The 18574-nt window shown below is 34.1% G+C and overlaps 2 protein-coding genes across 2 annotated transcripts; both read left to right on the top strand.

Annotated features, from left to right (window-relative positions):
- Window positions 1-43: 43 nt before the first annotated feature.
- LOC134244611 (peroxisomal 2,4-dienoyl-CoA reductase [(3E)-enoyl-CoA-producing]-like) lies at window positions 44-9798 on the top strand. Its single transcript, XM_062726873.1, has 8 exons — window positions 44-173; window positions 310-378; window positions 4471-4588; window positions 4866-4935; window positions 6945-7069; window positions 7608-7701; window positions 8457-8561; window positions 9090-9798. The coding sequence occupies exons 1-8, from the start codon at window positions 115-117 to the stop codon at window positions 9311-9313; spliced, it is 864 nt and encodes a 287-aa protein (XP_062582857.1). The 5' UTR covers window positions 44-114; the 3' UTR covers window positions 9314-9798.
- A 3755-nt stretch (window positions 9799-13553) lies between these two features.
- Window positions 13554-18523, top strand: LOC134244612 (peroxisomal 2,4-dienoyl-CoA reductase [(3E)-enoyl-CoA-producing]-like). The gene is made up of 8 exons (XM_062726874.1): window positions 13554-13708; window positions 13817-13885; window positions 14412-14529; window positions 14839-14908; window positions 16386-16510; window positions 16801-16894; window positions 16982-17086; window positions 18006-18523. The coding sequence occupies exons 1-8, from the start codon at window positions 13650-13652 to the stop codon at window positions 18224-18226; spliced, it is 861 nt and encodes a 286-aa protein (XP_062582858.1). The 5' UTR covers window positions 13554-13649; the 3' UTR covers window positions 18227-18523.
- The last annotated feature ends 51 nt before the right edge of the window (window positions 18524-18574 follow it).

The raw sequence follows: 18574 nt of genomic DNA, 5'->3' as shown, positions 1-18574 counted from the left end.
CATCGGGCTCGACATGTTCCCATTTCATATCAGTGCTGTGGGCGTCTGCAAGCGTGTGAGGTTGTGAGCAAACAAATCAGTTTGTGGGCCCAAGTTTAATCTTCAAACAACAGAATGTCTGACGAATCGCTTATACATAATTACAGATACATTTTTCAAAAGGATATTTTAAGGTTGTTCAGATTTATTGCATGTTTAACTTTGAAATTATGTCGCTTTTATATTTTGTCGATTTTGAAAGTGAAAGGACGTAAGCTATATCTAACTATATCAGTATATGTACATGTGTTTTTCGATTATTAATTGTAGGGGGAAAGTGGCATTCATAACTGGGGGTGGAACTGGAATAGGATTCACAATAGCAGAAATACTAATGAGGTACAGTAATTAACAGTAAAACGTTATACTTAATGACCTCCAGATTTTAGTATTTTATGTAATGTGTGTATTGGAATCCACCCATTCATCATAACTGTACATCAAGATTTATTTTTACATATCCGTATTACTGTGGTAAGACAAAAAAAATATAGAAAATATTGAAATTCTGCATTTAAAACTTCCTAACTTGTTTTGATGATTGATATGGAGAATTGGCAGATATGGCAAAATTAGCAAGAATATAAACTTTTCTTATTTTTGATTTCTCCCTCAGAAGTGTTAGCCCAGTTAATATGTGTGTTTCAACCAAATGTATTTCAAAAAATTGCGAGCATCCTTCAGAAATGAAAAATTCATCTAAAGATGAATGATTTTGTCCTTTTTGGAAGTGATGAATAACTGGCAAGAAGAAGAATGCAGCTGACCAGACCAAATTTGATACCCATTTACACTAGTCAAGTGCTCTATCAGGAGCAACTGAGCAATGTGTATATCATTAGTATTTCATCCATATGACTGTCATATTCTTCTCCTCTTGAAGGTTCCCAAATACACTATATATTTTAGGATCCTCCCTGGCAGTTCTTTCACATGTTTAACTTCCAGGGCACAGCACCAATTGTAATAGATAAAGAGGAAAATCCTGATCAGGATTCAAAACCCTTGAAATTTGTCAGATGCTTTGATGAACTGAGCCACCAGTGATCAAATTCATCTGAACACCAAAAATGGAAGTCAGTGTAAAGAAACACTGAAAAAAAAAAGAAAGTGGAATGAAACTATTCAATAAAGAAACATTTATTAATGGATTACTTTGCCACAAGAGAACAAACAAATATACGATTTCTTTTGTAGGGAATATTTAAGATTATGAAATCTATGCTTTCAGAAAGCAGGAATGGGGTTCTAATTTTTTCACTGAAATACAATACAAAATTTTCAAATTAATGTAATAATAGCCAATGTTTTATGATGATACATGTATCTTTAAAATATTTTGGAAAAAAACACTTCACACTTGTCAGAATAATATGAAAATGTAATTGTGTAGTGTGTTAATTGCATTACACTGTGTTTTCCCCTTTGAACCTAAGTCCACGATATCTTTGTTTTTCAAGGTTTAAAACAATTAAATGATTTAAAAATATTAACATGCATAATCATTTTTGTCTCTTGAAGATTGCTTTGTGATTGACTCCTTGAAGGTTTTTAGCTCGCCTGAGCCGAAGGCTCAAGTGAGCTTTTCTGATCACATTTTGTCCGTCGTCCGTCCGTCTGTCCGTCCGTCTGTCCGTCTGTCTGTCCGTCCGTCTGTTTGTCCGTCTGTAAACTTTTCACATTTTCGACTTCTTCTCAAGAACCACTTGGCCAATTTTGACCAAACTTGGTACAAAGCATCCTTGGGTGAAGGGGAATTTAAATTGTTAAAATGAAGGGACATATCCCCTCGCAAGGGGAGATAATCAAGAAAAGACAAAAATAGGGTTGGGTCATTAAAAAATCTTCTTCTCAAGAACCACTGGGCCAGAAAAGCTGAAACTTATGTGGAAGCATCCTGGGGTAGTGTAGATTCTAAATTGTTCAAATCATGACCCCCGGGGGAAGGGCGGGGCCACAATGGGGAATCAAAGTTTTATATAGAAATATATAGGAAAAATCTTTGAAAATCTTCTTCTCAAGAACCACTGGGCCAGAAAAGCTGAAACTTATGTGGAAGCACCCTGGGGTAGTGTAGATACTAAATTGTTCAAATCATGACCCCCGGGGGAAGGGCGGGGCCACAATGGGGAATCAAAGTTTTATATAGAAATATATAGGAAAAATCTTTGAAAATCTTCTTCTCAAGAACCACTGGGCCAGAAAAGCTGAAACTTATGTGGAAGCATCCTGGTATAATGTAGATTCTAAATTGTTCAAATCATGGCCCCCGGGGGAAGGGCGGGGCCACAATGGGGAATCAAAGTTTTATATAGAAATATATAGGAAAAATCTTTGAAAATCTTCTTCTCAAGAACCACTGGGCCAGAAAAGCTGAAACTTATGTGGAAGCATCTTGGTATAATGTAGATTCTAAATTGTTCACATCATGACCCCCGGGGGAAGGGCGGGGGGCCACAATGGGGAATCAAAGTTTTACATAGAAATATATATTGGAAAAATCTTTGAAAATCTTCTTCTCAAGAACCACTGGGCCAGAAAAGCTGAAACTTATGTGGAAGCACCCTGGGGTAGTGTAAATTCTAAATTGTACAAATCATGACCCCCGGGGGAAGGGCGGGGCCACAATGGGGTATCAAAGTTTTACATAGAAATATATAGGAAAAATCTTTGAAAATCTTCTTCTCAAGAACCACTGGGCCAGAAAAGCTGAAACTTATGTGGAAGCATCTTGGTATAATGTAGATTCTAAATTGTTCACATCATGACCCCCGGGGGAAGGGCGGGGGGCCACAATGGGGAATCAAAGTTTTACATAGAAATATATATTTGAAAAATCTTTGAAAATCTTCTTCTCAAGAACCACTGGGCCAGAAAAGCTGAAACTTATGTGGAAGCACCCTGGGGTAGTGTAAATTCTAAATTGTACAAATCATGACCCCCGGGGGAAGGGCGGGGCCACAATGGGGTATCAAAGTTTTACATAGAAATATATTGGAAAAATCTTTGAAAATCTTCTCAAGAACCACTGGGCCAGAAAAGCTGAAACTTATGTGGAAGCACCCTTGGGTAGTGTAAATTCTAAATTGTACAAATCATGACCCCCGGGGGAAGGGCGGGGCCACAATGGGGTATCAAAGTTTTACATAGAAATATATAGGAAAAATCTTTGAAAATCTTCTTCTCAAGAACCACTGGGCCAGAAAAGCTGAAACTTATGTGGAAGCATCCTGGTATAATGTAGATTCTAAATTGTTCAAATCATGACCCCTGGGAGAAGGGCGGGGCCACAATGGGGAATCAAATTTTTATATAGAAATATATAGGAAAAATCTTTGAAAATCTTCTTCTCAAGAACCACTGGGCCAGAAAAGCTGAAACTTATGTGGAAGCATCTTGGTATAATGTAGATTCTAAATTGTTCACATCATGACCCCCGGGAGAAGGGCGGGGCCACAATGGGGAATCAAAGTTTTACATAGAAATATATATTGGAAAAATCGTTGAAAATCTTCTTCTCAAGAACCACTGGGCCAGAAAAGCTGAAACTTATGTGGAAGCATCCTGGTATAATGTAGATTCTAAATTGTTAAAATAATGACCCCTGGGGGAAGGGTGGGGCTACAATGGGGAATCAAAGTTTTTTATAGAAATATATAGGAAAAATCTTTAAAAATCTTCTTCTCAAGAACCACTGGGCCAGAAAAGCTGAAACTTATGTGGAAGCACCCTGGGGTAGTGTAGATTCTAAATTGTTCAAATCATGACGCCCGGGGGAAGGGCGGGGCCACAATGGGGTATCAAATTTTTATATAGAAATATATAGGAAAAATCTTTGAAAATCTTCTTCTTAAGAACCACTGGGCCAGAAAAGCTGAAACTTATGTGGAAGCATCTTGGTATAATGTAGATTCTAAATTGTTCAAATAATGACCCCCGGGCGAAGGGCGGGGCCACAATTTGGAATCAAAGTTTTATATAGAAATATATAGGAAAAATCTTTGAAAATCTTCTTCTCAAGAACCACTGGGCCAGAAAAAGTGAAGCTTATATATATAGAAGCATTCTAGGGTAGTGTAAATTCTAAATTATAGGAATCATGACCCCCGGGGGTAGGGCGGTGCCATTATAGGGAATCAAAGTTTTACATAGAAATATATAGGAAAAATCTTTGAAAATCTTCTTCTCAGGAACCACTGGGCCAAAAAAGCTGAAACATATGTGCCCATGGAAGGATCATGGGTTAGTGTAGATTTCAAAATGTCTAAATTATGATCAGTGGGGTAGGGTGGGGATGCATTATGTATAGCAAGGGGGAAATCTGGTAAAGAACAGAATGGTCAAAGCTTCTCAGGTGAGCGATGTGGCCCATGGGCCTCTTGTTTATTAAACATGTCAAAGAATACAGTTATTTCATCTTTTCTTTAACAGACATGGATGTGACACAGTTATAGCCAGCCGCAGACTTGATGTTGTGAAAAGTTCAGCTGAAAAACTGTCAAAGGCCACAGGTCAAAAATGTCTGCCACTTCAAATGGATGTCAGAAAGGTTTATTTAATTTTTTATAAGCATTTCTAGAAAACTGCATAAAATATTGGGGGGGGGGGGGGGGGGGGGGGGGAGGGATTAAAAAATCTTAAAATTCAGAAAAACAATTTTGAATACTAATATTACTGTGTACTAATGGGAATAGTAATTTCCAAGCAATAATAAAGAAAAGAGATAGAGAATGAAATGTGCATGTAAGTTAATAACATATTAATAACATTTTGAACAGGAATATACATGTATATTATATTATTCCTTATTTAATGACCATTTACAGCCAGAGACGATAACAAAGGCTGTTGATGAAGCTCTGGGACAATTCAAGCATATCGACATCCTTGTCAACAGTAAGTATTCAGCATCTTTATATAAAATTCTCTTAACTCTCTCCAGAGTCCTTGCCTTTTAGCTTTGTAGGTTTCCTAGCAAGCACTGTAGAACATGTACAAATATTGTTGTTGAAAATGCATCCTTTGTCTTTTGGCATATCTCATAGGCCCAGTATAAAACTTGAATTAAGGGTCCTCCACACACACATGTAGCTTATGTTCTCATATCATTGAGCATTACTTTTAACAAGCATATCAACTTTTAAAAACTGGCCAGGGTTTAAAACGTAATCTATACGGATTTTTAAAAATAATTTCACAAGTTTCAAGATATTTTTCCCAAGGTTTTTTAATACATTGCACAAAAAATTTTGTCTTATCCTTTCATATATTTTTAAGCTCACAGAATGACCATAAAAACCTAATTTTATCGATCAACATATTTTTTTGAGAAATTTATTTAATTTATAAAAAATAAATAAAACTCATTTTCTCTAAAATACATCTAGAGAAAAATCAAGGAAACTCATTTTGTATAAAAGAAGCATCAATGAATTAGAATTGAAAAAATATGAATTAAAATTGAATGCACTGATGTAGAAAAAATATTTTCAAAATCTTTAGTATCAAAGTTCCTTTTTGGAGTTATCTTACCTGTTGCCTGGGACCCAAAAACTTTGGCAAGTCTCCACATACATCACCATACAATAGTTACTCATTATTGGCTACTGCATTGGGTTGATATAAAAGAGGAAAACTAGAAACACATACTATTTTATCAATATTTATAAACACACAATGATTATAATTGAAACGCACAGATTAGTGTGCAAAAATATCAACTTTCAACACAGACTCTGTTGACGGTCATATGGCAGTGGGTTGATTAGCCTGAAAGTGTAAACAACCTTTAAGGTCACATGACACGTTCTTCAAAAATATATAATTTTTTCTAAGAATTTGTCATTGAAGTATAAGTACTTAAACAAATTTCCTCACAAAAAATTAGGGTACCTTACCAGGCATTTGGCCAAGATACCATGGGTTTATATTTCTTATATAACCCTTATGAGTAATCTTCTAAATGGCCTATAACAAAATTTTTGTTTTCCTAATTTTTAAAACATTTTAAAAACAATGTATAAATCAGAAGAGAATGACAAATATGAATAATTTTTGACATAATACCAAGAGATACAAAACATATATCTGAGGAACGTGTCGTCTGACCTTAAGTTCTTGTCATACCGGCACCCGCTGTTTACGAATTATTATGTAACATATAAACCCAGTCGTTTGTCATTCTTTTATTGAAAAAAAGGACATCGTTTTTTATTGGTCACTCTGTGACCATGCCATGTGTTCATTGTTTATGATTAGGGTGTCGCTCTCAGTGTACTGCATACTTTTCCATTGACAAAACCTTTATTTGTAAAGCGTTTGAAAGACTCTCTTACAAGTGGTGCCAGGCAATTCATCATTGCACAAACTACATAAAACCGGAAGTAAAAGTATTTTTTCTCTTTATATGTCACAAGTCACATGGTGTGGAGGACCCTTAAATTAGGAATTACTGTAAATGGCAGAATTTTTAGCAAGGATTTAATTTTGGCATTACATGTATTAGTGAGGATGCTGAGATAGCTAAAGATTTATTGCATTTTATTTTCATTAGCTTCTTTAGTGAGCATTTTAAAATCGCTAAAATTACTGCTCGCAAAAATAAAATACCAATTTTTAAGGACAAATTGCTAAATTTGCATCTCGCTAAAATTTCCACATTTATTGTATTTCTGGATACATATAGAGCTAGGTTGTTTGTGATAAACTCATTTTTTGGACATATCTACCCTACATTGTATCGTATAGGAATCTGAGACAACCTAAGTAGACACATTATAAAAATGTTAAATACTCAAAGAATTTTTCAATGAACATCTCTGATAAATGATAAAGGAACACATTTGCTGATTATTATTTTTTCCAGGATCTAAAGACACACTGTAGTAGCGTGATTGTCATTTCAGATGCAGCAGGGAACTTTCTATGTCCTGCAGAGAACCTCTCTTTCAATGCCTTCAAAACAGTGATGGAGATTGATGCCCATGGAACCTTTAATGTCTCCAAAGCTGTGTTTGACAAGTACATGAAGGTATTAAATACAAATAAACTGGCATTTTATTCCATTAATACTGAAATGCACACAGTCTGACACTTTGTTTTATTTTAAAATATGTCAATATAAATGATGTATCATACTATAATAATAATTTAGAGAGCAAACTATTTCTAAGATATGACTTACTGTGTAACACTTAGTGTGTTAAAATTGTAAAAATTGTATCCCTTGGTCCGGTGTACAGGTCCTGAGTATGGCTAATTTTGGTCCCAAGGGATGGTAAATTGAAAAAGCCTTTTCTGTACTTAGCAGAGACACACTCTTTCCATGATTACAAGTGTAATGAAAGCTTAAGTCCTCTACTAAAATTGTAGAATTAATTTTATGACTGAAATTTCTATACAAACTTAACTTTGTAAGTTTTGTTTTCACTGACTTTTTTCAATATTTTCTAAACAAAGCCTAATATTCCTTGTGCAACTGAAATATTTAGCTATGTACAGTATATGTGATTGGGAATGGGTCATTTTATGATACACATGCATTCATTTCAAGTGACTAAAATTTTCAGAGTAATGGTGGAGTTATTATCAACATCACTGCAACACTAAGTATTCGTGGACAGCATTTACAAACACATGCTGGATCAGCCAAAGCTGCCATTGGTAAAAAAGAAGATTTCCTCTAGATTTAATGCCAAATAGGTCTGATAAGAAATTAAAGTATTTCACTTAGAAGTACTCTAATTTTACATGGAATACTGTAAAACCAAGTTTTATTCACGTGCGAGAAATATTGGCAAGTTTCGTGATCTACATGTAAATTAACTCATGAATATAAAATGCCTCAACTCATTTATTTTGCTTTGTATTTGTAGATAATATTTTCTTTAGTCTTGAAATTTAATCGCTGCAGGTGGATTTAAAGCTGACAAATTTCAAATAAAGGATGATGCGAAAAATAGTTGGTTTACAGTATTCTTATTAAAAAAATTTACTTTGATGTCATTATGTCAATTTAGTATTTTGCATGTGAAATACAAGTGGAAATATTGTAATAAATTTCATCTTGCTTTGTTTTCACACGAATTTCAAATAAAAGTGTAATTTTCTTAATAATTCTGTCAAATCTGCAATTATTTTAGAGATTGCTGTTTTGATCAGGACACAGTTTATATATTTAGATGTTTGGAAATGTTAAAGCAAGTCTTCTATGATCAAAAGTGCTAATTGTCATAAAATATCAAATGTTTACTAAGTATGTTTAATGAACATCAAGTGTGGATAAATACATGTACTGGTACTCTATCTAGTTGTTTGCTTTGTTTTAAATGCTACCATGCAGAGCTGTCCTAATTTAAGGTACATGTTCTGTAAGTACATGGTGAAAATATACACTGCCTTTTCAATAACTATTTCAGAGGCAATGACCAAACACTTGGCAGTAGAGTGGGGGGCCAATGGAGTGAGAATGATGTGTGTAGCTCCTGGACCGATAGCGGACACGGAAGGAATGAGGAGACTGGGTGAGTACTAATTAGGACACATATAAAATTATCATTACAATTAAAATTATCTTACCGTACATTCAATATAGTTTGTAGGAATGATCGGTAGAGATATAAGTTGTAGTTTCAGACAAAAAAGGGGTAAAACTCAATTTCTGTTAATAGAGTTATCCCCCTTTTAGGCAGTTATTTCGATTAACTTGGATTAAGAAAAAGGATTTCTTCAAATATTTTTTGACTTGTTATGTAATTTTTTTATCAGTAAACTTTAAGAAGGGGTTTTGAAAATTTGATTGAGCATCAAATAATTCAAGATTAATTTCTTCTTGTAATTTTTAAAATGATAAAATTTCGGTTCCGTGCACTTGAGAGAGTGCTCATGGAAGTGAGTCATTTATGCAAAATGGAAAATATCGGAAAAAATTGTGCAAATAAATAACACATACAGTAACATGAGTGACTCAGTTTGTCAATCCTGAGATCTGGCTAACACTCTATCAGCTCTTGTTTATGCTCATTCATTTTAAATTTCTGTAATACTTTCAGGAGGTGATAGAGTCACAGATGCCTATGTAAAGTCAATACCAGTCCAGAGACTTGGAAAGCGAGAAGACATTGGTAACACAGTGTTGTACATAGTGAGTCCTGCTGCTGAGCTACTGACGGGAACCACGGTGATAGCTGACGGAGGGGATTGGCTCACCAGTCAAAACAATTACTGGGCTCTGAAAAACAGCTCTATTTACAAACAAATGATATCTAAAATGTAACACAGTGTACTTGAATTTTTATAAACTGTCTGAGATGATGGATAAAATGAATGATGTGTTCGATTACCACTAGATTCTAATCAACGGATAACCTCTAATCAGAATTTTTTTTCCATATAATGTTACTGAGAACTGGGAATTACAATGTACTGTCAGTGTAAAGTTATCATACATTATAATTAATTTTTTTTCTTTCCTTTTGTTATTAGTTTTTGAAGATTTGTTTGAATTACCTGTCATTCATTGTAAATCAACATTATCAGGAATATTAAGTTTTTATGTATATCAGTAAAAAATTATTTTTTTAAAAATGTATTTAATTTTTTTGTTTGTCCATCATTTTAATTTACAGTACCTGCATGGGTATTTAAAATCATTGTATATAAAAGACTTGTGAGTATAATCTGTGATAATTTAATTCTCTCATTGTCAGATCAAACATTCTTTTATGAAAAACGATTGGTGCTATGTGCTTGTAATTTAATATCAGTAATGTATATTTTTGTTAATTATGAATTTTTTCACATGTATTTTGTTAAAAATATACATGCAGATATAATTCCAAGTTATTGTCAGTTATTTTTCAACATAAGCCCAGAAAAAATAGAACTACATTTTGTCTGGTACAGAAGTCTACACCCACACACATTTCTGGGATCAAAAGAGGCCAAAAGGCCTTGACAATCTCCTGAATATAATGCAACACTGTAAAGCACCTACAGAAGTAAAAATTAGGGATGTCAATGAATAGTCGACTATTCGACTATCAGTCGAATGGACTGATGATCGAATAATGAAATGACATTCGAATATTAAATAAATGCAAGAAAATCAGGTGATAAAGAGATTCTCATTTCAAAAGTGAAAAAAGCATCATTCCTCAAACCATTATAGTATACGTTCTCTGACGTATAAAAGCTAAAACGCCTCCACAGGATACAAATAATTTTCCACATTGTGCTTATGAGAAGTAAAGATAGTAATTACGTACCGCGTTAATAATTTCTCGATCAATTACATTTACTGACCTTTTTAGCTCACCTCAACGAAGTTGGGGGGAGCTTATGTGATACCCTCGGCGTCGGCGTCCCGGGTTAAGGTTAAGTTTTTTGGAGCAGTTTTCTTTTGAAGTACTTCTATGTCCTATATTGATTAGACATGCATGGAAGATGTTTCTAATGTGTTTCATTGTACCAGTCAAAGGTTCAGATGCTGCAGTTTCAGCAAAGGAATGACCTGGTTAATGTTTTTGGTGCAAGTTAACATTTTTGGTGCAGTTTTTGATGTAGGTCTCATTTCCGAGTAACTATAAGCCCTATGTTGACCAAACTTACATGGATGGTACATCTTAGGATGCATACTACCAGACTTGCTTCGGATGCAGAATCTGACCTACATTTTCCGGTTGAGTGAACAGGTTAAAGTTTTTGGTGCAGGTTTCTTTTCAAAGATACTATGAGCCCTATAATGACCAAACTTGCATGGATGGTACATCTTAGGATGCATTCTACTAGACTTACTTCGGATGCTGAATCTGACCTACATTTTCTGGTTGAGTGAACAGGTTAAAGTTTTTGGTGCAGGTTTCATTTCCAAGTTTCTATGAGACATATAATGACCAAACTTGCATGGATGGTACATCTTAGGGATGCATACTACCAGTCTTGCTTCGGATTCTGAATCTGACCTACATTTTCCGGTTGAGTGAACAGGTTAAAGTTTTTGGTGCAGGTTTCATTTCCAAGTTACTATGAGACATATAATGACCAAACTTGCATGGATGGTACATCTTAGGGATGCATACTACCAGTCTTGCTTCGGATTCTGAATCTGACCTACATTTTCCGGTTGAGTGAACAGGTTAAAGTTTTTGGTGCAGGTTTCATTTCCAAGTTACTATGAGACATATAATGACCAAACTTGCATGGATGGTACATCTTAGGGATGCATACTACCAGTCTTGCTTCGGATTCTGAATCTGACCTACATTTTCCGGTTGAGTGAACAGGTTAAAGTTTTTGGTGCAGGTTTCATTTCCAAGTTACTATGAGACATATAATGACCAAACTTGCATCGATGGTACATCTTAGGATGCATATTACAAGACTTGCTTCGGATGCTGAATCTGACCTACATTTTGTGGACGAGTAAACAGGTTAAAATTTATGGTGCAGGATTCATTTCCAAGTAACTTTGAGCCCTATAATGATCAAACTTGCATGGATGGTACATCTAAGGGTGCATTCTACTAGGCTGACTTCAGAAGCTGAATCTGACCTACATTTTCTGGATTAGTGAAAAGGTTAGTTTTTAGCTCTACTGGTCAGAGACCAGAAGAGCTTATGCGATAGTAATGCGTCCGGCGTCCGTCCGTCTGTCTGTCTGTCCGTCTGTCTGTCTGTCTGTAAACAATTTTTCAAAATGCTACTCCTATTAGAGTTTTGGTCCGATTTCAATATAACTTGGCACACAAGTAGACTACACTAAGATACATAATTCTGTGCATCGGTTTTTGATTTCGATGAACGGTGTTGCCATGGTTACTAAAAATAGAAATTTCTGTGAACTTCTTTCAAAATGCTACTCCTCTTACAGTTTTGGTCCGATTTCAATATAACTTGGCACACAAGTAGACTACACTAAGATACATAATTCTGTGCATCGGTTTTTGATTTCGATGTATGGTGTTGCCATGGTTACTAAAAATAGAAAATTCTGTGAACTTCTTTCAAAATGCTACTCCTCTTACAGTTTTGGTCCGATTTCAATATAACTTGGCACACAAGTAGACTACACTAAGATACATAATTCTGTGCATCGGTTTTTGATTTCGATGAACTATGTTGCCATGGTTACTAAAAATAGAAATTTCTGTGAACTTCTTTCAAAATGCTACTCCTCTTACAGTTTTGGTCCGATTTCAATATAACTTGGCACACAAGTAGACTACACTAAGATACATAATTCTGTGCATCGGTTTTTGATTTCGATGAACGGTGATGCCATGGTTACTAAAACTAGAAATTTCTGTGAAATTTTATTTTAAATACTACTCGTCCACCAGTTTTGTTCTGATTTCAACATAATGTGGCACACAAGTAGACTACACTAAGATACATAATTCTGTGCATCAGTTTTTGATTTTGATGAACAGTGTTGCCATGGTTTCTAAAAATAGAAATTTCTGTGAAATTCTTTCAAATGCTACTCCTCCTTTAGTTTTGGTCTGATTTTAATATAACTTGGCAGATAGTAGACTACACTAAGATACATAATTCTGTGCATCAGTTTTTATTTTGTTGAGTGTCAAGGATCATTTTTCTATTGATTCCTGTTTTGAAGTCTCAAGTCAAAACTGCTACTTTTCTCTTCCTTTGTTTTAAGTATAAAACAGTAGAGCTACAGTCTCGACAGAGACTTCTGGTTTATACAGGTTTCATTTCCAAGTAACTTTGAGCTCTATGTTGAACAAACTTGCATGGATGATACATCTTAGGATGCACACTATTGGACTTGCTTCAGATGCTGAATTCGACATACATTTTCCAGATAATAGACCTCGTAAAAGTTATGGGTGCAGGTCTATCACCAAGAAACTATACCAAAGTTGCACAAATGATGCATCAAGGGATGAAAACTCTCAATCTTGCTTCAGATGCTGGATTTTAATTACATTTTCATGATGAAGAACTAGTTTTAAGTTTTTATATAGGTCTATTCCAAGGTATCAAAATTGCATAAATTTTTGCATTTTTGGATGTACACTTTTTGTTGGTTAATTGTGTGACTTAATTTGCCTTACTTAAAGACAACATTCGTTGAGGTGAGCTCTGTAATCTCTGATTACCTATGTTTATGTTATTGCAGTAAATATTGCAGCTCCAAACTGGACTAATTGGACTTGTAACCAATTATAAATTCATTATTACCTCTAGGAATGTTCAAATGCTACGAACACACCATAGCTGTAAAGTTTTGAAACTTCGAGAATTATTAAAACAATAATCTTACATAGTACGCTAGGACATAATAAGCTTTAAAAACACCGTGCTGCATGAAAATTCTGTAAGCTTACTAGGATGAAACTGACCTTACAGACCAATTTGAATGTGACAAAAATTTGTACAATTTGGAGAATGATGAATCGCTGGTGTAAATCTATTTCATTTCATTATCTTATCTCTAATGTCTGTGATTCAGTGGATTTTCGGATTTACATCGGGTTCGATATTCTACTTTTGATTTCAGCTTTGAGCGTCTGCACGTGTGACAAGTTGTGAAAGTAAACTGAGCAGATCGGCGATCAGCAGCTGCATTTCATATCGAAGAGAGAACAATGTCTACTGAACCACTAGTAACCGATTACAAATACATTTTTCAGAGAGATGTATTAAGGTTACCATTTTAAAATTAGATAATTTGTCATCGTGTAAGATTTATTTTGGCGGATTTTGAAAGTGAAAGTAAGTTACTTAATTAATTAGCCTCGCTTGTATATTTCAGAGGTAAAGTGGCATTTATTACTGGAGGTGGAACAGGAATAGGATTCACGATAGCAGAAGTATTGATGAGGTAAGTCTTCTGTATGTGATTTTCTTTTCATGCAACCAACATAGGATCAAAAGGTATATTGAGGGTGCACTAACTGGAACGTAACATATTTTGTCACCAATGCTCAGTTGCATGGGGCGGATCTAGAAGTTTCCAATTTGGTGTTTAGTGTAATCAATGTGTATTAAACCAATCAAATAATAACAATTAATCACAACCTCAGTCCCATGGCAAAAAAAAAAAAATTACAAAAAATAATTTTTGATGCCCCTGTAAACAGGTAAAGGAATTCAGGGGTGTAAATTTAAGTTTTTGCCCTATTCTTCTGTTTGTCTGCAAAAATGTTAACCTTGCCCATTACTTTTTTTTCATCGTTGGAACTATTACTTTCATATTTCACTTGTGTATTCCGATCCTTGTGACAATCAACATATTTGACTTTTTGGCCTTGGAGTTTGACCCACTTTTGCAAAATAAAGAAGTAATATTATAATCTATATCATATCAGTCTTTTGAAAATGATATTCATTTATTGGATAATTTACAGACATGGCTGTGACACAGTTATTGCCAGCCGCAGACTCGATGTTGTGAAAAGTTCAGCTGAAAAACTGTCAAAAGCCACAGGTCAAAAATGTCTGCCACTACAAATGGATGTCAGAAAGGTGGAATATTTACTCATTTTCAGGCATAAAAAATTTATTTTATCTGAATAAAAGCAACATTCATTGGCATTAAGATGTTCGCATATTCACCAGTTGTTGATCGAGTAATTTATGTATCCTCCCAAAGAAAAATACATGTATCATTTAGTTCTACATAAAAAACAAGAAATAGAATTTACATCATCATGCACTTCATCCAAAAAATCCAATCCTAATCCGACAAATTCCTTTTCATATCATGAAAAACTGTCACCACATAAAAAGTGATTTAATACATGTAGTACTAAGTATTTGTTTATATATTCAAAGCCAGAGACGATAACAAAGGCTGTCGATGAAGCTCTGGGACAATTCAAGCATATTGACATCCTGGTCAACAGTAAGTATTAGCTTATAACCATAAGAACTTGAATTTAAATTTTTTTTTATAACAAAAACTGGTATTGGATAATATTTATTCTGAAAAGAAATATATAAAGTTGTGTGCCTCGTATTTCTGTCAGTTGTCACAAGCATTTTGCAAATATGCAGTCCTTATTCCTCACAGAGTTCTACGAGGGTCATTCAAAAAGTTCGTAGACTTTTGTTCTAACTTTTTTATTTAACGTCATATTATATCCAAATTTGGTACAAATATTTTAACAACAGATTCAAATAATTTGAGTAAAAAAATTGGAATGTATCTTCATATTTATTAAAATTACCAACTTGAAGGATTTAGAACAGCAAAAATGGGGTCACGGAGCACCGACGAAATTGGGTATTTTTCTAATTTTTACTTTATAGTATTTACAGCTATACCTCTAATAAATGGAACTGAAACGAAATAAAATTTACATGTTTAAATAAAGTATTGTTGTATTAATTAAAATGAAATCAGGTTATGTAGTATCTCGCTCCATTTAAAAGATATCAGCTTCTAAATACATAAGGACTTGATTGAAAAAGGCAAAAAACCATGACGTTGGAGGACATCACGGAGCAGCAAGTAGCAATAAAATTAGACTTTACATTCAGGAAACTTCTTCTACAAGCTTAAAAAATCCTTTTAAACCAGGATCTGTATGAAAAATAATCTGTGTATTTGTATTAAATTAAAAATACAATTTTTGAGTGGTAGCGAGTTTTAATCGGACGATGGATTGTCTGTAAAGAAACAGGTTAAAGATTAAAATATTGTAAAAAGAGTTAGGAACGTCATTGAACGTGATGTGTGCTTCAATGTTGCAGAAATAATAGAGTTGCATAGTAATTTAAATAATTTGAAAACAATAACATTCTTATTCAAGCTATATTTGTACAATTGTCAGCAAACTAGGTGTTAATTGTTGTGGATATGTGTTTTGAATGGAGAAGACACTACAGACTGTGTTTGAAATTAAAAAAAAATGAGTATACTTTTGACAAACTTTCTCAACGTTCTTGTTGACGTTACAATATTGGTTAACCGTGCTCCATGGTAATAAAACATGTTGCTTTAAATTTTGGCTAACATTAGTTCTATTTAATCAAATGGAATGAAACTTCACACTTCGACAAAATAAATATATATGTTTACGAAAATGTATTGATCTATAATCTTGTAATAATCATATGACGATGAGAAGCATTGTCTACGTATTTTTTGAATGACTCTCGTACATGTATCAGTGAACAAAAGGAATGTGTACGAAAAACCATGAATATGATAAAGCAATTATTATAACGTTAAAAGTCATTAAATATTCTTGATGTAGAGTATGTTAAACACATGTCAATAATAATATTGAACAGATGTGGTTTGACTGTTGCAGATAGTTTACATATACTATAGTTTATACACTAAAATACATTGTCTAGTATGATTGACATTTCAGATGCAGCAGGGAACTTTCTATGTCCAGCTGAGAACCTCTCTTTCAATGCCTTCAAAACAGTGATGGAGATTGATGCCCATGGAACCTTTAATGTCTCCAAAGCTGTGTTTGACAAATACATGAAGGTATGTCAATAATTTAGTAATGGACTCTTTAACCATTTACTTTGGTTTCAATGTGATATTCACCAGAAAAATACAAAGGCAATATAAAAAACAATACTGAACTTTTCTGGTGATAAGAAACTGTTACGGATAGGTTCAAATTGTTTTCTTTAAATTAAGATACATGTACCAGGTCCTTGTTTTTTCCTTCATGATTTTCCTGCAGTATCTCCAATAATTAAGCATCCTCTGATAGGTTGCAATTTTAATTTTGCTTTTCATTTTAAAACTTTTTTATTAATGATTTTTAGAGTAATGGTGGAGTTATTATCAACATCACTGCAACACTTAGTTTCCGTGGACGGATTTTACAAACACATGCTGGATCAGCCAAAGCTGCCATTGGTAAGATAAAAATTATTACAGTGTGCTGGACATTCATGGTAAGATACTTTTGACTTGCTGGTTTATAATTGTGTTACTTTATTTCAGAGGCAATGACCAAACACTTGGCAGTAGAGTGGGGGGCCAATGGCGTAAGAATGATGTGTGTAGCTCCTGGACCGATAGCGGACACGGAAGGAATGAGGAGACTGGGTGAGTACTAATCAGGGAACATACAACTGTAAATTACTGTAGGTTTCATAGCACTTTGGATTTTGAAAGACAAATACTCTAAGTTACACATATAACATTATTATCCTTCAGATGACAATGAAAAAGCTTAAGCAAGCATGCACAGTTACAACTGTGTTGTTGCCCTTTGAATGAAATTGCAGTGGTTTAAGGGAGATAACTCTTATTCATAATAACTGTGAAATCACAATTTTTCATTGGAGTTTAAATTTTCGTTGTTTTCGAGGTATGAAGAGACCCACAAATTCATGTACACCACGAAATATAAAATTTTACATACATACATGTATCTACTCAAGAATTCTACATCCATGAAGTCAAATCCCTACCAACCAAGAGTTTTTACCCAAACCACGAAAATCTGACTCCACGAAAACATGTGATTTTACAGTATAAATGTACAATTTCTAAATATGCGTGATTGGTATACGATAAATTCTAACGTTCACATCAAAATTGTCTGTTGACATATTTTTAAAGTATGGAATCAGAGCCGAGTAGGGAACATAGGAGTTTTGATTACTATTTTTTACTCTATTTAATTGATAATTTAGATTCTTTAGGATAATAAAACTATTATGGACTACGACTGTTTAGACGGGAGACATTACCAATTATCAGGTCTGAGTAGGATTGTCACCCTCGGACGCAAGCTCCCTCCTGTGAAAACCCTATGGCCTATGTCTCCCTTCTAAATGGTCTATTATTTTATAGGTATTATCCAATTGGATTCCCTTGCAATTTTTTTCCCGTTTTCTTCAAGAAAGATCTCACTTTGCAGTTAACCACCTCGACAATTCAAATGTACACTCTAATTATGACTGATATACATATGGACATGCTTATTCAAATTTATATTCTCTCTATCAATATTTTTTAGGGGGAGAAAGAATCACTGATGCCTATGTAAAGTCAATTCCAGTCCAGAGACTTGGAAAGCGAGAGGATATTGGTAACACAGTGTTGTACATAGTGAGTCCTGCTGCAGAGTTACTGACGGGAACCACTGTGGTGGCTGATGGAGGGGCGTGGCTTACAAGTGAAAACAATTATTGGGCTCTTAAGAACAGCCCCGTCTTCAAACAATTATCTAAAATGTAATTATGACCGCTGATTTGCATATATTATTGTCTGTGATAGAAAAGAAGGCAATGGATTTTTGTACACAGTGAATGTAACTATATGATTGTTTAGTCAGAATTATATTTTTAACTATTTTATTACCATTCATAATTGTTATATTATTGTTGTTAATCTATTATTATCTTACATTATACTACATGATTCAAGGAATACTTTTGTATCGAGTATTGTTCCTCCTGTGTAGGAAAATTTTGTGAAATAAAATCCTTTAGAAATCACAAAGGCTGCTAATTCCACATTGGTCCAGTGCCTCTAGTAAAATAAAAATTTGAAATTATGAAATAAGCTATTTTTAAAATAAATACA

Source organism: Saccostrea cucullata, unplaced genomic scaffold (genome assembly GCF_032062105.1).
Source record: "Saccostrea cucullata isolate Sc308-1 unplaced genomic scaffold, CSIRO_AGI_Scuc_v1 ctg33, whole genome shotgun sequence".
NCBI classification, from domain to species: domain Eukaryota; kingdom Metazoa; phylum Mollusca; class Bivalvia; order Ostreida; family Ostreidae; genus Saccostrea; species Saccostrea cuccullata.
Note: the sequence above shows the minus strand (reverse complement) of the source record. Positions and strands in the feature narration are given on the sequence as shown.